At 44.0% G+C, this 15085-nt stretch overlaps 2 protein-coding genes across 5 annotated transcripts; both read left to right on the top strand.

Moving 5' to 3' along the window:
* Nucleotides 1-9: 9 nt before the first annotated feature.
* Nucleotides 10-2477, top strand: LOC131696523 (guanine nucleotide exchange factor MSS4-like). Of its 3 annotated transcripts, none has more exons than XM_059003420.1 (3): nucleotides 10-284; nucleotides 772-964; nucleotides 1843-2477. In XM_059003420.1, exons 2-3 carry the CDS (start codon nucleotides 827-829, stop codon nucleotides 2095-2097), a joined length of 393 nt encoding a protein of 130 aa, XP_058859403.1. In that variant the 5' UTR covers nucleotides 10-284; nucleotides 772-826; the 3' UTR covers nucleotides 2098-2477. The 3 variants fall into 3 exon arrangements, with proteins under 3 accessions (XP_058859403.1, XP_058859402.1, XP_058859401.1); XM_059003419.1 differs by having other exon boundaries at nucleotides 10-288; XM_059003418.1 differs by lacking the exon at nucleotides 10-284 and adding an exon at nucleotides 450-684.
* Nucleotides 2478-4448: 1971 nt separating this feature from the next.
* Nucleotides 4449-10653, top strand: LOC117962580 (tubulin alpha-1C chain-like). 2 transcript variants are annotated; one of them, XM_034918167.2, is made up of 5 exons: nucleotides 4449-4600; nucleotides 7504-7729; nucleotides 8621-8769; nucleotides 9057-9737; nucleotides 10184-10653. In XM_034918167.2, the coding sequence occupies exons 1-5, from the start codon at nucleotides 4598-4600 to the stop codon at nucleotides 10475-10477; spliced, it is 1353 nt and encodes a 450-aa protein (XP_034774058.1). In that variant the 5' UTR covers nucleotides 4449-4597; the 3' UTR covers nucleotides 10478-10653. The 2 variants fall into 2 exon arrangements, with proteins under 2 accessions (XP_034774058.1, XP_058859400.1); XM_059003417.1 differs by lacking the exon at nucleotides 7504-7729 and adding an exon at nucleotides 7776-7998 and having other exon boundaries at nucleotides 4464-4600.
* The last annotated feature ends 4432 nt before the right edge of the window (nucleotides 10654-15085 follow it).

The following is a 15085-nucleotide window of genomic DNA, read 5'->3' as shown; positions in this document are numbered from 1 at the left end:
AGGTGAACTGGTCAAGTTTTTTTTACAGCACAGGAAGCAATGCCGAGGCGGCTCTGCGGGAATACCGGCGAGTGCACAACATCCGCAGCGGGCCGTGTTCAAGAGTTGCTGTTCACAAGCTAATCAAAAAATTTGAGGAAACCGGTTGCACTTGTGATAAGCCTCGCAGCGGCAGACCACCGACCCCAACCGAAGTTGTGTCTGAGATCAGCCGGGCTGCAGCAGATCCGCCCAGCACAAGCACACGTGCTGTCGCCCGCAGCCCGGATTTACCCAAATCAACTGTTCGTAAGGGTCTTTGTTCAAGTATATGTACGATACAAGTATCGTACGAGATAAATAGATTTTTAGAAAGCGAGGATGTTTTTTTTTTTTTGGTTTGTAGATTTTTTGATGCTAACCGGAACTGTTGGTATGACTGCATTGCTTCTGGTCGGAGTGCACAGTGTCTACGCGGTGCACCTCGCTTTGATGACGCGGTGCAGCGCTGCTGCTAGTCTCCTGTGCCGCTCTGCAGGGGGGGATGCTGGGGTTAATTGGGGTCTTTGTTTAGCAAGAGAAGTTTAAACAAAATATTATTTACAGACAGCAGATACCTTCACAGACGAGCGAGAGACTGAGCGTGTACCGTAGACACGTCACGTGACCGCAACAGGGTCACTGTCAGCCTCGCCGTAAAGAAAGGTAGAAACAAACCAGCGCATGAAAACGCAATGTAATAATATTTCAAATCACAGACCTTGATGGTATTGTTGTTTCTCTCTCTCTCAGTGAAAAAGCAAGGAGGGGCAGCTTGCAATAATATCTCAGCGCGCAAGGAAGCAGCATGGAGGGCGCGGAGGTAATGGAAGTGGACCGGTCCGGGCTGGTATCGGAGGACGGGAAGAACGCGAAAACAGTGCTGTGCCAAAGATGTGGGTCCAAGGTGTTGTGCCCGGGCATGGCTTTGTTTGCGGAGAAAGAGGTACACGGACTACCTGCGTTCAACTGGTTGCAATTGTAATGGACGTGTGTGTGTGTGTGTTTGAATTCATACTAGTGCATGCTTCAAAACACCTATTGCATCGCAGATTGACTCAATCTGATTGAGTCACGGTCCGCATTATTTAAAATGAGAACCTCATTTGATCCATTTATTTAGTAACTTGCAAAGGCTCATGGTAAAACACAGAGTGGCTCAAACTGCTATACAGTCGGCTACAGCCAGGGAAATCCAGCGATTATTTTTAAACGAAAGTAAAATGCATTCGCATATACACTGAAATAATACGAAAAAGTGCCCCATCACTCCAAACCAAGTGATGCTTTTTAATGTACGTTTTCATGAACCGAGTCTAAAATACAGTTTCTGCTGCGATGTTTAAAAGTGGGTTTGTTTTAATTGATTGAAGTCCTGCATTCGAATTTAATTAGGGCTGGGGCAACGCCCTACACGTGATTTTAATTCAGTGTTTAATGTGCGACCAGTCTGGTCTTTTGCAGTAACCATTGAAGAATCAACTAATGTTCCACTGCAGCCTTTCTGCATTCATAGAAAATGTATGAGGGTACTCCCAGTGCTGGCAGATTGATTACTAATTAAAGGTTTAAAACATCCTGTCTATCTATTGCTATGATTTTAATTTCAGAGTTTTAGTGGCGAGTTGAGCTGTCTGTTCTCAATTCAGGGACTCAAGATGTTGAGTTAGCCAGGGCTCTGTGTGGAGTAACGGAGCATCCAGAGAGTGTGTATCCATCTGTCAGAGATTGTATCACAGGGGGCAGGTGTGGAAGTGCTTCCCATTCCTGGCAGCACGTCTTGTTTAAGAAAGCTTCATTTGTTCTTTACCGTTCCTCTCCAAGCTCTTCCTCCCCGCGATGATGAAGAAGAGGAGCACGCCGGGCAGCCTTGGCGAGGGCTCCGTGTCTGGAGAGCAGCTGAAGGATCACTGGCTGGTGGACGACATGTACGCCTTCGAGAACGTGGGTTTCACCAAGGACGTGGGCAACGTCAAATACCTGATCTGTGCGGACTGCGAGGTGGGGCCCATAGGCTGGCACTGCCTGGACGACAAGAAGAGCTTCTACGTGGCTCTGGAGCGAGTGAAGCACGAGTGATGGGGAGCACGGTCCTGCAGAGATCACAGACTGTGTGTCCACGAGCCTTTCAATCCTACACGTGGACTGGGCGACTAACTCCGTGACACTGAAATCCTTCACTCATACCGTTGCCACCCTGTGTGAAATACAACGTGAGGTGGGAGACTTTGTCACTGCTCTCGTGTGATTTCTGGGACCCGGGTTTTATTTTGTGTGTTTGTTGTTGCACTTTGTCTGTATTTGTCTTTTGTTGTGTTGAAGTTACAAAGAGAAGGTTAACGTGGGGGAGATCGCGATTTCATTTTCCTGTAACGCATTTTAAACAAAATGTTTTGTAACTGTAGTTGGCTTCACAAACTAATGTTGTAGCAGTACTAAAATAAACTTTAACAAACGCCTGTAAAGAATTTAATAAGTTATATTTTAGCATAACTAACTGCCGTCGGGTGTGTTTATAGTCCTAGCTGAACTACCTGCAGCATCCATTCAGTACAAGGGGAAGCAGCAGCACTATTATGAACTGCCTTGGCTGGGTCTGTGAAACCAGCCATGAGAGGAATAGCAACGTAGATCAGACTGAAGACTGGCAGCGATATCAGTTTGGTTTACACACATTTTATTGAAGGATTAGCATTAATCTCAGGCTTGACAACCTTACATTACCCCAGTTTACTTAAGGGTCTTTGAATCTCAGACTACCTTACCTAAGGTAATATGAGATAGTCCAAGATTAGTGCTAATCTGTGAAAGCAGCTGTTAGCGTTTGGACTAACATTGAAATCCTCTTTAGAGATGAATAGCCTGTTTACAACAATTGACCACCAGGTGGTGCTGGACCATAAATAAAAAGGGAAACACCGCCACCTTAAAAGGGCATACACTTCCTCAAAGAAAATATTTGAGCTTCTTGCATATCCCTAGTAGGAAGCAAGCGGTGGTGTGTAGTATGCATGTGCCACAGGTGCAAGAAACGAGATCCATTGTTATTTTAAAGAAAGCCCGTGTTATTGGCCTCTGTTGCACTGTTGTGTTGTGTCTCTTCTATCATGGCGCTGCTGAATTATTTCTGTTGTACTTTGTGGTTCAAACATACCCTCGCTTGGCATTTCTACAACGTGGCGTTTTAATATCTGGTGGCTTGTTTGGAAGTGAGAGCCAACAGGCAGTAAATTTGAACTGGGGATGCGTTGCGATCAGGTCGTGGTAAGTGAAAGCGAGGACGGGTTTGAACTAGGAGGAATGCTGACCTACAGTTCGGTACGCCGGTTAATCCAATAGCCCGCCCCCGCTCGTCTATTACCTTGAATGCCGCACAAGTGAAAATGAGTCCGCAGGGGCTGAGGTTACACCCCAGCCGCGCAGCAGACATGAATCTGCGTCAGTGTCTATTGCGAGAGCCCCAGGGCAGAACAGCAGACTCACAGGACACGAGTTTGTAACTGGGTAGCGCTTAGTGCTAGCAGCTTGTTAGAAAGTTCTTTGCTGACAAGGTATTTTTTCTCTTTCATACTCGATTCGACGTGATTCAACTGTTTAGAAGCCGGATCAGTATCGTGTCGGAGCTTGCCGAGGCTGGAACACACAGGCGGCAGTGGTGACGTGCCACGCCCTGACCCGAACCCTCCGATTACTGTACTGTGGGGAAACCGAACCGGGCTGGTACTGGACTGCAGGGGGCTGGCTCGTTTTACTGTGACATGCGTGTCAGCGGCGTGCTTCAGTTTAACACCGTGAATCAATATTTAAAACGCACTAATAAAAAAATAAACAAAAAGCACAGGTTATTGAACGTTTTAGGAAAGAGAAAAAAACTGCAGTTTATCTCGAATACAGTTTATATTGCGCAACAGGTTTGTCTGAATTTTTTTTTTTTTTAAATAATAAAATACTGTCATGTGATTGGCGACTTTGTTTTCCCTCAACGTACCGGTACAAAAAAAAAAAAAAAAGTTTTGAATTAGTTTTTTGACCCTCCCCTGCCCTCTCTGTGGGTGTGGATTCGACAGCTCCCTCCCTCCCCCCGTCACTGCAGTAAACAGATCTATGAAAACGAAATTAAATAAACAGCTAACGTATTAAAAATAGAAAAAAAAGATACGTTTGGGCTATAATTGTGAATGTCACACGCGATAGTGTTTTAAATAAAAACCATCAAAGTCACCGTGTGTTATTCCAGATCTCAAACCGGCACACACCGACTGCGACACGGATCAAACTGGTAAATAGCAGCCATCCAATAGCAGCTGCAGGATGGGTAGAGACATTCACTCTCCACCAATCGCAGCCCTCAATAGGCGGGCTCCCTGGACTTTTGACGTAGTTTTTTTTTCCTCTTCTTGATAAAAGGGGACGTTTTCAAACTTTTGAAATATTGCTGTGTTGGTGGAGATCCGTTACGCGTCTAAAGTCAACGTAGCCGAGCAAAAAAAAAAAGAAGCTTTAACTTAAATCTATATCTGATAAATTAGTTCTTAATTGTTTTATTTGTTTCGTGACTGTGCAGTAATCCTAATACAAAATGGTAAGTGTTTCCGTTTTTATTGAGCGATAGATTCATATCCGATACATAACAAAAGGCGCCTTTTTTTTGCTACGTTGTTAAGTGTCCTGCCTTGCCAGTAAAAATGCATTTTAATTCATTACATTTTTACATTCTGTAATGCAACAAAATGCGCACGTTTTACGATTAACTTTCTAATAAGAAATTATATTTACACAATTAATTTTAAAAAATGTATTTATTAATTAATAGTATTTAAAAGGAGACTCTTTAATTGTGTGTGGGATTGAGTTTTGCGTGTCGGTGCTGGAGTTTAAGTTGCTCATGCCTGTATGCTGTGAAGTGTGGCGCTCATTTTGTTTTTTATCACTACGCACTTTTTATTTACCCTTCCCCTTATTTTAATCTATTTAGTTCCCTCGTGTTTGGGCGATTCATTTTTTTTTTAAATTAAAGTAATTGTATTGTGAAAGTTGCGAGCCCGCTTCGTTTAGGAATGAGTCTGTGCGGGACCCGCATGCCTTGCTGTCTGTCTGTAGGGAGATCGCTCGTAGTTCAGAGGATAGAGCCCTTGCACGCAGATGTGCTGCGGCTTGCATGCGGATGAAAGACTGGAAATTAATCAGCAGGCGCACTATTTAATTTATTTATTTATTCGCGAGCCATAGCTTGCATTTCTGCTGTCGATTTTAAGTTATACATCATGTTTTTTTCTTTCTGCGTGCGTTAACAGCAGTCTAGGGAGCGCATGATTTATCTATTACGCCACCCCGTTTTCTCCGGAAACCCGAACCCCCCCACCTCAGACGGTACGCAGGACAGCATTTGCATCGACATGATGCGACACACACACGTTTGCTAGGGAGGGTGTCGCGGTTAACAGATAGCAATTTATTTAAACCGAAACGTTTATTGGTAATAAATAATAGAAGAGGCTGTGACATTTGGACATATATACAGATACATATATAATAACCAAAATCCGATGCGTCCAGCAGGTGAACGGTTTCATATTTCATCAAGTCATTTTATGAGGAGGTTAACGTCGCGTTTTCAGATCACGAATGACTGACACGTGTGGCTCAAATGACGTGTTTGTGCACTTTGGCGCGCGCACGCAGGGTGAAATTGTTCTGGAAGAACGCGTCATGCCGTTTTGGAAATCAAGGGCGTCGTCTGTGACTTCGATCTTTTGAACCGACCTTGCCTGTTGTTTTATATGGGATATTATAAATGATAACCGCCCAGTCTCTATTTAAAGGGATGGCGTTTTTATTCTAATCGGTGCAGGGCGGGCAGCAGCGTGGTTTTGTACCAAACCCCCCTATTTAATAAGACAAAGCCAGTGGGGGGGTGAGCGAGTCCTGCTGTGAACGATCCGTGCTGAGCCAGACTCCAGTGGAATCCGCAGCCATTCACAATCTAGAACATTGGAGCGCTGTCAAATTCCATATGCAGGGTTCAACTGTGAAATAATCCGCTGCACAGATCTATCTTAAATAGTATACATGTGTAACCCTTTTCCACGCCTTTCAACCCTGCTTATATTTATTTCTCATTTGATATTTATGTTTGTATTTCAAATGTGACATTGGTTTTTCCACATGGAATAATCTATTCCAACGCATCACAAGGCTACAAATTCCTAAACGGTTTTGAAAATGTAAAGTCAATGCCAGCGCCTCATTTGGTTAAATGTTTTGAGATGCCAGTTAGAAATATATATATATATATATATATTTTTTTTTAGTTTAACCCTTTTACAGCCTTTAACACGATTGTACCCTTACTGTTCATTCTTCAAACAGCAGTCACTGCATGACCGGTTTTCTGGTTACAAAAAAATTCATACAATTCCTGTGCACAAAAAGGAAGTTTGTTTTCCTAATAAGGTAAAGAAACACACAACTTGTCACCCATAACTTCAATCAGAAAGAGACAGTTGTTTTGGTGTTTAGCAATGTCTTTGAACTTCCCAAATTCTTTGTAGTAAAACAAAGCCAGTGAAGTATTTCACAGCGCAGCTTGTGTCAAGGCCTCTAAAGCAACGCTGTGGCGCTAGCAGTGAGAGTTCTCATCTCTTCTGCATTAGTCTGCTTTGATAAGCCCATTCCGGTGTTGCCCAGTTTTCCACCAAGTGCAGCTGGCAGTGTGCCTGCCAGCCCGTACGCAGGGAGGGTAGCAGAAAGACCCCCCCTCTCTCTCAGCCCTGCACCCCAGTATCTCCCGAACCTCCTCTTTGAAAGCTGTGCTGTCACGCGGCTGTCTGTCTGTCTCTTACACAGGCGACCTTGACCAAAGCATTAAAGGGTAGCTTCCTGATTTTAAACGGCTTGCTTTCATAGTTTCTCCTTTTTTCACTTCAGTTTACATTCGAAACCCTTTCATGTGAAGGCAGTAAAACAAGCTGATAGGAAGCCGTGTGAGCGAGGTCAACAGCTGCTTCTCAAACTTCACAAGCCTCTCTCTCTCTCTCTCTCACTCTTTACATCATGATTTGCATGTTGACTCTTTCAAACCTCACAACAAGTCTGAGCAGCCCTGCCCAGAGAAACTGGAGCGGAGCAGCCTAGCCAAGCTTCAGGAGATCTGGTGCCAGTGCACAAACATACAGAGGCATGTTTTAGCTTGTGCAAATCCACATTTGGAAAACCATTTTTGCTACAGAGACTATTAATATTACTAAACTAATCTAGTAGTGCAGTAACAATTAGCACTTGGAAACATCACAAAAGGTCACCAAAAATATATTCAAAGCTACTTTTCACATGAGGGTGGCCTCATTGGAGCATGTCTGAGGCTGCGTGCTACAATACTATGTGGCTCTGTTGTAACCAATGTCTAACCCCACCTTCCTCCCCAGGAAGCCTCCTCTCCTGTGCCCCCCTGGCTGTCACGGCAATGTGTTTTATGTCCACCTGTAGCGCGAGTGCATCTCCATCCACGTGGGCCAGGCAGGAGTCCAGATGGGCAATGCCTGCTGGGAGCTCTTTTGCATGGAGCACGGGGTGCAGCCGGATGGAGTGATTCCGTCGGATAACGAGAAAGCCGGCTTCCCTGGAGACTCCCTGCATACCTTTTTCAGCGCCGGCAGTTCGGGCCGCCACGTCCCAAGAGCTATATTCGTGGACCTAGAGCCCACCGTGGTTGGTAAGGACAGGAGCTAATTGTTTTCTCTCTTTCTGCACATGTGCAGCGCGAGTGCATCTCAATCCACGTCGGTCAGGCGGGTGCGCAGATTGGCAATGCGTGCTGGGAGCTGTATTGCCTGGAGCATGGCATTCAACCAGATGGCAATATGCCGAGCGACAGGACCGCAGGTGGCACCGACGACTCGTTTAACACTTTCTTCTGTGACACGGGCTCAGGGAGGCACGTGCCTCGCGCTGTGTTTGTCGACCTGGAGCCCCCCGTCATTGGTAAGTTGACGTTCTGGAGTTTGCAGGGAGAGACGTCGTGCAACATGAGTGTAGGTTTCCTCTCGCTAGTCCAGAGCCGGGGAATTCAAGACAAGCCCCTGGGGCTGCTGTAGCCAAAAAAGAATCCTATTATGTGTGTTCTCGTTATTTCCATGCTTAACTATTCTGGCAAAAAAAAAGGCTCTTGAAGAGGTGGGGAAGCATATTGGTGTTGCACAGGTATCTGTGCACAACGCTGCTCCTGGGGGCTTCAGTGCACAGCGCCACGGTAATATGCCTCCCTACAATTCAAAAGCTGGAACAGTAAGCACGGTACGCAGAAACAGCAGAGAATCTTCAAAGTGCACACAGCATGGGGGTATTAAACAGGGAAGACCTTGGATATCAGAAATGGGAGCGACACAGAGGGTCCGGTTTTGAAATTGACAAATCCATTGGCATGAGGTCTGCCTCTGCTCGGAGGAAATCGCAGGCAGGGTGCACCTGCAGACACACGTGAACATGAAGCAGAGGAGGGGTCTTCGCTGGAATTGCAGACTCGATCTGCTCTCTAGTTCTGTGGGACACTTAGGCATTTTGTTTTGCTAATCTAATGCTGCTTGTTTTTTTTTTTTTTTTAAAGATGAAATCAGGACAGGACCCTACAGGCAGCTTTTCCACCCGGAACAGCTGATCACTGGCAAAGAGGATGCTGCTAACAACTACGCCAGGGGCCATTACACTGTGGGGAAAGAGATTATAGATCTGGTGCTGGAGCGGGTCCGGAAACTCGTGAGTAATGCACAAGAAAGTTCAACAAGACTGCAAGGGTGCCGCGTGTTCATGTTCCAGATCAGGATTGTTTTAAAACCTGGGTCTGTTTTACTAGTTTTTATATTACGGTATTCTAAAATGCTCCAAGATTCATGTTTTTTGTAGATCTCATATAATCCCAACCAGTCGCCGGTAAGGGTTTGTCAGGGTATTCACACAACGTGTTCACTTTCAGTATAGGCTTGTTGCAGAAGGAATGGAACGGGTTACACTTATTGACTTGTTTCCCATCTCCTGTGTTTCAGTCTGACCAGTGCACTGGGCTGCAGGGCTTCCTGATCTTCCACAGCTTCGGAGGTGGTACCGGTTCTGGTTTCACCTCCCTGCTGATGGAACGCCTGTCTGTGGACTACGGCAAGAAGTCCAAGCTGGAGTTCGCCATCTACCCGGCCCCCCAGATCTCCACAGCTGTGGTGGAGCCCTACAACTCCATCCTGACCACCCACACCACCCTGGAGCACTCGGACTGCGCCTTCATGGTGGACAACGAGGCCATCTACGACATCTGCAGACGCAACCTGGACATCGAGCGTCCGTCCTACAACAACCTGAACCGGCTGATCGGTCAGATCGTGTCGTCCATCACCGCCTCACTGCGCTTCGACGGGGCCCTCAACGTGGATCTCACAGAGTTCCAGACCAACCTGGTGCCATACCCTCGTATCCACTTCCCCCTGGTCACCTACGCCCCCATCATCTCCGCGGAGAAGGCCTACCACGAGCAGCTCTCCGTGTCCGAGATCACCAACGCCTGCTTCGAGCCCGCCAACCAGATGGTGAAGTGCGACCCGCGCCACGGCAAGTACATGGCCTGCTGCATGCTGTACCGCGGCGACGTGGTGCCCAAAGACGTCAACGTGGCCATTGCAGCCATCAAGACCAAGAGAAGCATCCAGTTTGTGGACTGGTGCCCCACTGGATTCAAGGTGAGCTTTCAAAGTTAATGTTACTCCCTTCAGTCCTAACCAGGCTGAACCTAGGGGTGGAAGAGGGAATTGTTTGGCACGTATTCAAGTGTGTATTTTAAATGAGACATGTAGACGCTAGGCTTTGTGTTCAGTTAGACTGCTTGCACTTGGAGCCTCTTATCTGAACTGTTCCTGGGACGTGGGTAACTACTGTATTAAAACAGATCTGAAGACTCTTGATAGAAGTGCTAAAGTGTCTCATTGTTAACATTTACATCTTTCAATTTCAGATTCATTTACCTTTTCAATTGAAAGACATTAGATCAACACACGCGACATGAGATGTTTCTATATAGTCATTGCGATCCTTTTAACTTAATGAAAGAATCCCAGATTAAAAAGTGCCCTGTACATGTAACCTGGTGTCTTCACTTTCATTCATTGGGTGCTGTCTCTCCTCACAGGTCGGAATCAACTACCAGCCTCCCACTGTGGTTCCAGGGGCAGACCTGGCCAAGGTGCAGCGTGCTGTGTGCATGCTGAGCAACACCACGGCCATCGCGGAGGCCTGGGCCCGCCTCAACCACAAGTTCGACCTGATGTACGCCAAGCGGGCCTTCGTGCACTGGTACGTGGGGGAGGGCATGGAGGAGGGGGAGTTCTCCGAGGCCCGGGAGGACCTGGCAGCGCTGGAGAAGGACTACGAGGAGGTGGGAGCAGACTCGACCGAGGGAGATGAAGACGGAGACGAGTACTGAGAGAGAGAGAGAGGCGTTTCCCTGCAGCGAGTGCCATCAAGGCTTCCTCAGCACTGTTTCTTTACAATGTACTGTCGACTGTGAACCTGTTTTTAAACCTGTTTACTTGCTGTTTTATTTGTGTTTTTTTTTGTTGTTTTTTTTCCAAGCTGCTTAATTAAAAAAAAAAAACCTGAGATCGAGGTTGTGTGTGCTCGTGGTGCATTTGTTTTTCTTGCCTGTATCGGGATATTCCAGGGGCTGCACAGTCTGTAAAAGGTTTGCCTGCTTGCAGCGTCCACACCGCCCTGGTGCTGCAGCGTCCACACCGCCCTGGTGCTGCAGCGTCCACACCGCCCTGGTGCTGCAGAGTCCATGTGTCTCTGCTGCTCCTGTCCTGTTGTGCAGTGAGAGGAACGCTGCTCTAAAGCTGCAGTGACTGCAATCCGTTACCTGCTTTCCTGTCCTGCATCTGCACACCACAAACTAAACTACTGTCTCCTGCATCTGACTTTTAGAAATGCGAGATGGGTGATATAATTAACTACTGTGGTTTTATAAATGCGAGATGGGTGATATAGTTAGCTACTGTGGTTTTATAAATGCGAGATGGGTGATATAGTTAATTACTCTGGTTTTATAAATGCGAGATGGGTGATATAGTTAGCTTCTCTGGTTTTATAAATGTGAGATGGGTGATATAGTTAGCTACTCTGGTTTTATAAATGCGAGATGGGTGATATAGTTAATTACTCTGGTTTTATAAATGCGAGATGGGTGATACAGTTAGCTACTCTGGTCATCGTGGCAAGTCGTTCATTTAATGGCGAAGTTAAAAAGGTAATCATCTCCAGGAATACATATTAAAGGGCTGCTTGCTGAGGTATTAAAATCAATGTTCTTACTCAGAACTAGCTTAATTAACATTAGCACTGGTCCCGTTAATACTGCAGCTCCTCACATTGTGGGTGGTGGCGGGGGGTTAATTCAATATATAATTCTGACACCAGATAGAAACTATCGATGAACTTTAACCCGACCCAGACAACATGCGGGTCTGCCACGTCGACACTGAGAACGGCCCTCAGCCACGCCCCTTACTGGAATTTAAAGGGGTCAGCCCCGCCCCGCCCCGGCCCGGCCCGCATCACAGGTCGCAGTTTGCTCCTCAGTACAGAAGGGTGATTTTTATAAAGCAGACCTCTTTACTGTTGACCTCTCCGTTAGTTTTTAACGCATTTCAACGCACTTCGTGGCGGTAGACATCTTTTCCACTGAGGAAGAGAGAAAGCACTTAACAAGTACTTTAAAAAACAAACCATTGAGTGGGGTGTTTGCCAGTATAATCTTGAACTGATTGGGCGAGGCGACCCCTTTGTTCTCGTCGTGTAGACTTCGTGCCCTGACACAGGCTGCAATGCTGGCGCACACAATGGCTATTCAGCGCACTCTGACCACTTCTTGCAAGTTATATAGGTTTGCGCTGCGTGCGATGCATTACAAGCACAAGTGGCCATTACTAAACGAGATAGCTCATTAAATAAGTAGCTCATTACAACAGCATTACACACAACCAGTCCCCAGCACTAACGTAAAGAAGAACACGTCAAAATGACAAGACACCTGACGTCTGATCTGTTCTGAAGACAGAGAGATGACCCAGAAGCTGGCTAACCAGATATCACTGTCGTTATTGAAACCGGATTTAGTTATTTGAATTCGGTGACTTACAGAGGGAAAGCAGCTGCTTCGGTCGTGAATCTTTGTTTAATAATTAAATGTTTAAAGCGACCTCTCCTGTCTGTCTGGGTTGAATTGGGAACGCGCACTCTCTGATGCTAGCTAGCTTGTGCACACACGTGTGGTACGTGCAGAGGTAGAGACTAACGATGGTTTAATAATGGAGAGCTCTGCTAGCGACATCAAGCTGCACCCGCTCTCGATCAAAATCAAAATCAGACCCCAGGGAGCAGGCGGCTCTTTCACAAGATAGAACCATTTCTGATAAGAAGTAATCGATCAACAGAAAAGAAAAACACCGTTTCAGCTTCCGTCATGGGCAGACATATATGGAAATACATATTTCAAACTAAAAAAAACATTCACAGTATGCACACCTACTATATCCATCCATCCATCTATCTGTCTATCTATCTATCTATCTATCTATCTATCTCTCTATCCATCTATCCATCTATCTATCTATCTATCTATCTATCTATCTATCTATCTATCTCTCTCTCTATCCATCTATCTATCTATCTATCTATCTATCTATCTATCTATATATCTATCTATCTATCTATCTATCTATCTCTCTCTCTATCCATCTATCCATCTATCTATCTATCTATCTATCTATCTATCTATCTATCTATACACACACACACACACACACATATTTATCTATCTCTATCTCTCTCTCTATCTCTCCACGCGTTTTACAGATCATCTCGCAGATATCTAATGGGATCATTCTTGGTGCTTCATTCAATTACACAACGCAGCTGCTATTTGTAGGTGCCGCCGCAAGAGGCAGTATACTAGAGTCGACAGTACTCACCTGTCAAGATTATAATCGAGAAATGCTGAAATGCCTAATACCGAAGACACGAATTATTATTATTATTATTATTATTATTATTATTATTATTATTATTATTATTATTATTATATTCTGTACATACAGGCACTGTATAACTATCCACTTGGGGTCTTTGGATACTGAGCCACCTGCCAACCGAACACCAATGAAACGAAGTGGGATGGCATTTCCTAAATTCATTATTCACATGAGGGACATACAGTTGAGCTGTGTGTGCAGCAGGAGTTTCTATTTTTCTGTCCAGCCCCTGTAACTGTGTGTTGAATACTGCATCATCGGTTCTCAAATTCTGAATATATTCTTTACTTTATAATATTGATACCGAATAAACAAACATGATTAATAATCGATTTCAATATAATTCCATGCGAAATAACGTTTAATACATAAATCAGCTTTATCCAGCAGATTATATTTTAAATGGACAAAAGTTTTTTAAAAAATTAGGAACTTCAGTTTTTGTAAAATAAATAAAGCTTTGAAAATATACACTTATGTGTCGTATTCATAAAACATTCGTTTATCCCTAAATGCATAAGACCTATGGATATCACACTTTAAAATAGTTGTATTGAACAGGATCCCCTGGCAGAACAAAATCTAGCTATATGAAACACACACACACACACACACACACACACACACACACACACACACACACACACACACACACACACACACACAGACTTTGCATATGTAATTTATTAAGATTAGACCAAGGGACAATATTAAAATCCATGCAAACCAGGGGAACAGTCGGCCGCTGTTTCACGTCCTTGCTTTCACATTCTCAATGGTGGCTGTTTGACAGAAAGTAAATAATGCATCTGGTGCAATTTAAATTGATGACATCACGTGAGCTCCTTATTTGGTAATCTGCATAACCACTCCTGCACCCGCTGATCGGAGCCTTGACCTCATTTCAAATTCACTTAAATTGCACGGAGGCGTGTTTACTGCTTGAACCCCCTCGCTGTTCCTCTGCGTATTCGCAGTTTCATTATCTTAATTTTAATGCGCTACAGACTTTCCTTGTTTTAATATAATAACGAACTTCGTCCAAACCCCGCCCACTTCCCTGATCCCACGGGATCAACACCCAATCAGCAACGCCAGAGAGTCTATTTAAAGAACAAGTCCCGGTCACCGTGTGGTAGTCTTCTGAAGTGTATCCATCCGCGCATGTCAACATTGCTAATACTTGAACATAATAATAATAATAATAATAATAATAATAATAATAATAATAATAATAATAATAATAATAATGATGATGATAATGTAGAGAGTAGTATATCATTTCGACGTTTTTTTCCAGGGGCATTTTGTTTATCATCCCGACTTTATTTGATGTACTTATGTTTACTACATAGTTAATTTATCACATTAGTCCAGCAATGGCCACTGTGTTAGGAAAAAGGTATAATTGACATGGTACTCAAACCAGCATTGTGAATGGGTTTCTTTATACTTTATAAGAAATATGTTATAATAATTATTATTTATTTTATAACAGTAAATTACCACAAATATTTTTTAAAGGTAAAACACACAAATGTCACATTTCCTTGTTCGGTAATTATTAGATTAAAATTATACAAAAGAAACCAAACAAACAAATAGTTGACGTCACCTATGCCGCGCCCTCACATTTATTACATTAGGATAATGATGTTGTGGCACATTGATTTCCCTAATAAGGTACAGTATTAAAGGATATAAATATATCGTAAAATTCCAAAATTATATATTTACAAACTACAATGCAATTACTTACTTGTACCCCGATCTTACATAAAGTCAAACGTTGTAGGCAAAAAATAATTAGATTTATATCCTAGTCAAATTATTATTATTATTATTATTATTATTATTATTATTATTATTATTAGCAACGACACACTAAACAGTGGATATTATTTTGATAGGCCTTAATGACAAATAGCAACACAAAATAAACATGAATATGAGTAAGTGCACATTTCCAGAATATTGGAGATATAATACTGGAGATTAATTGATTT

The sequence above is a fragment of the Acipenser ruthenus genome, chromosome 29 (assembly GCF_902713425.1).
Source record: "Acipenser ruthenus chromosome 29, fAciRut3.2 maternal haplotype, whole genome shotgun sequence".
Taxonomy (NCBI): domain Eukaryota; kingdom Metazoa; phylum Chordata; class Actinopteri; order Acipenseriformes; family Acipenseridae; genus Acipenser; species Acipenser ruthenus.
Note: the sequence above shows the minus strand (reverse complement) of the source record. Positions and strands in the feature narration are given on the sequence as shown.

Bases quoted from the DNA above. Each gene is read 5' to 3' on its own strand.
- LOC117962580 (XM_034918167.2), top strand. The intron at 8,770-9,056 runs GTGAGTAATGCA...CCTGTGTTTCAG, and splicing joins TGGAGCGGGTCCGGAAACTC to TCTGACCAGTGCACTGGGCT. The intron at 9,738-10,183 runs GTGAGCTTTCAA...CTCTCCTCACAG, and splicing joins GGTGCCCCACTGGATTCAAG to GTCGGAATCAACTACCAGCC.
- LOC131696523 (XM_059003420.1), top strand. From the start codon at position 827: ATGGAGGGCGCGGAGGTAATGGAAGTGGACCGGTCCGGGCTGGTATCG. The intron at 965-1,842 runs GTACACGGACTA...TTCCTCTCCAAG, and splicing joins CTTTGTTTGCGGAGAAAGAG to CTCTTCCTCCCCGCGATGAT.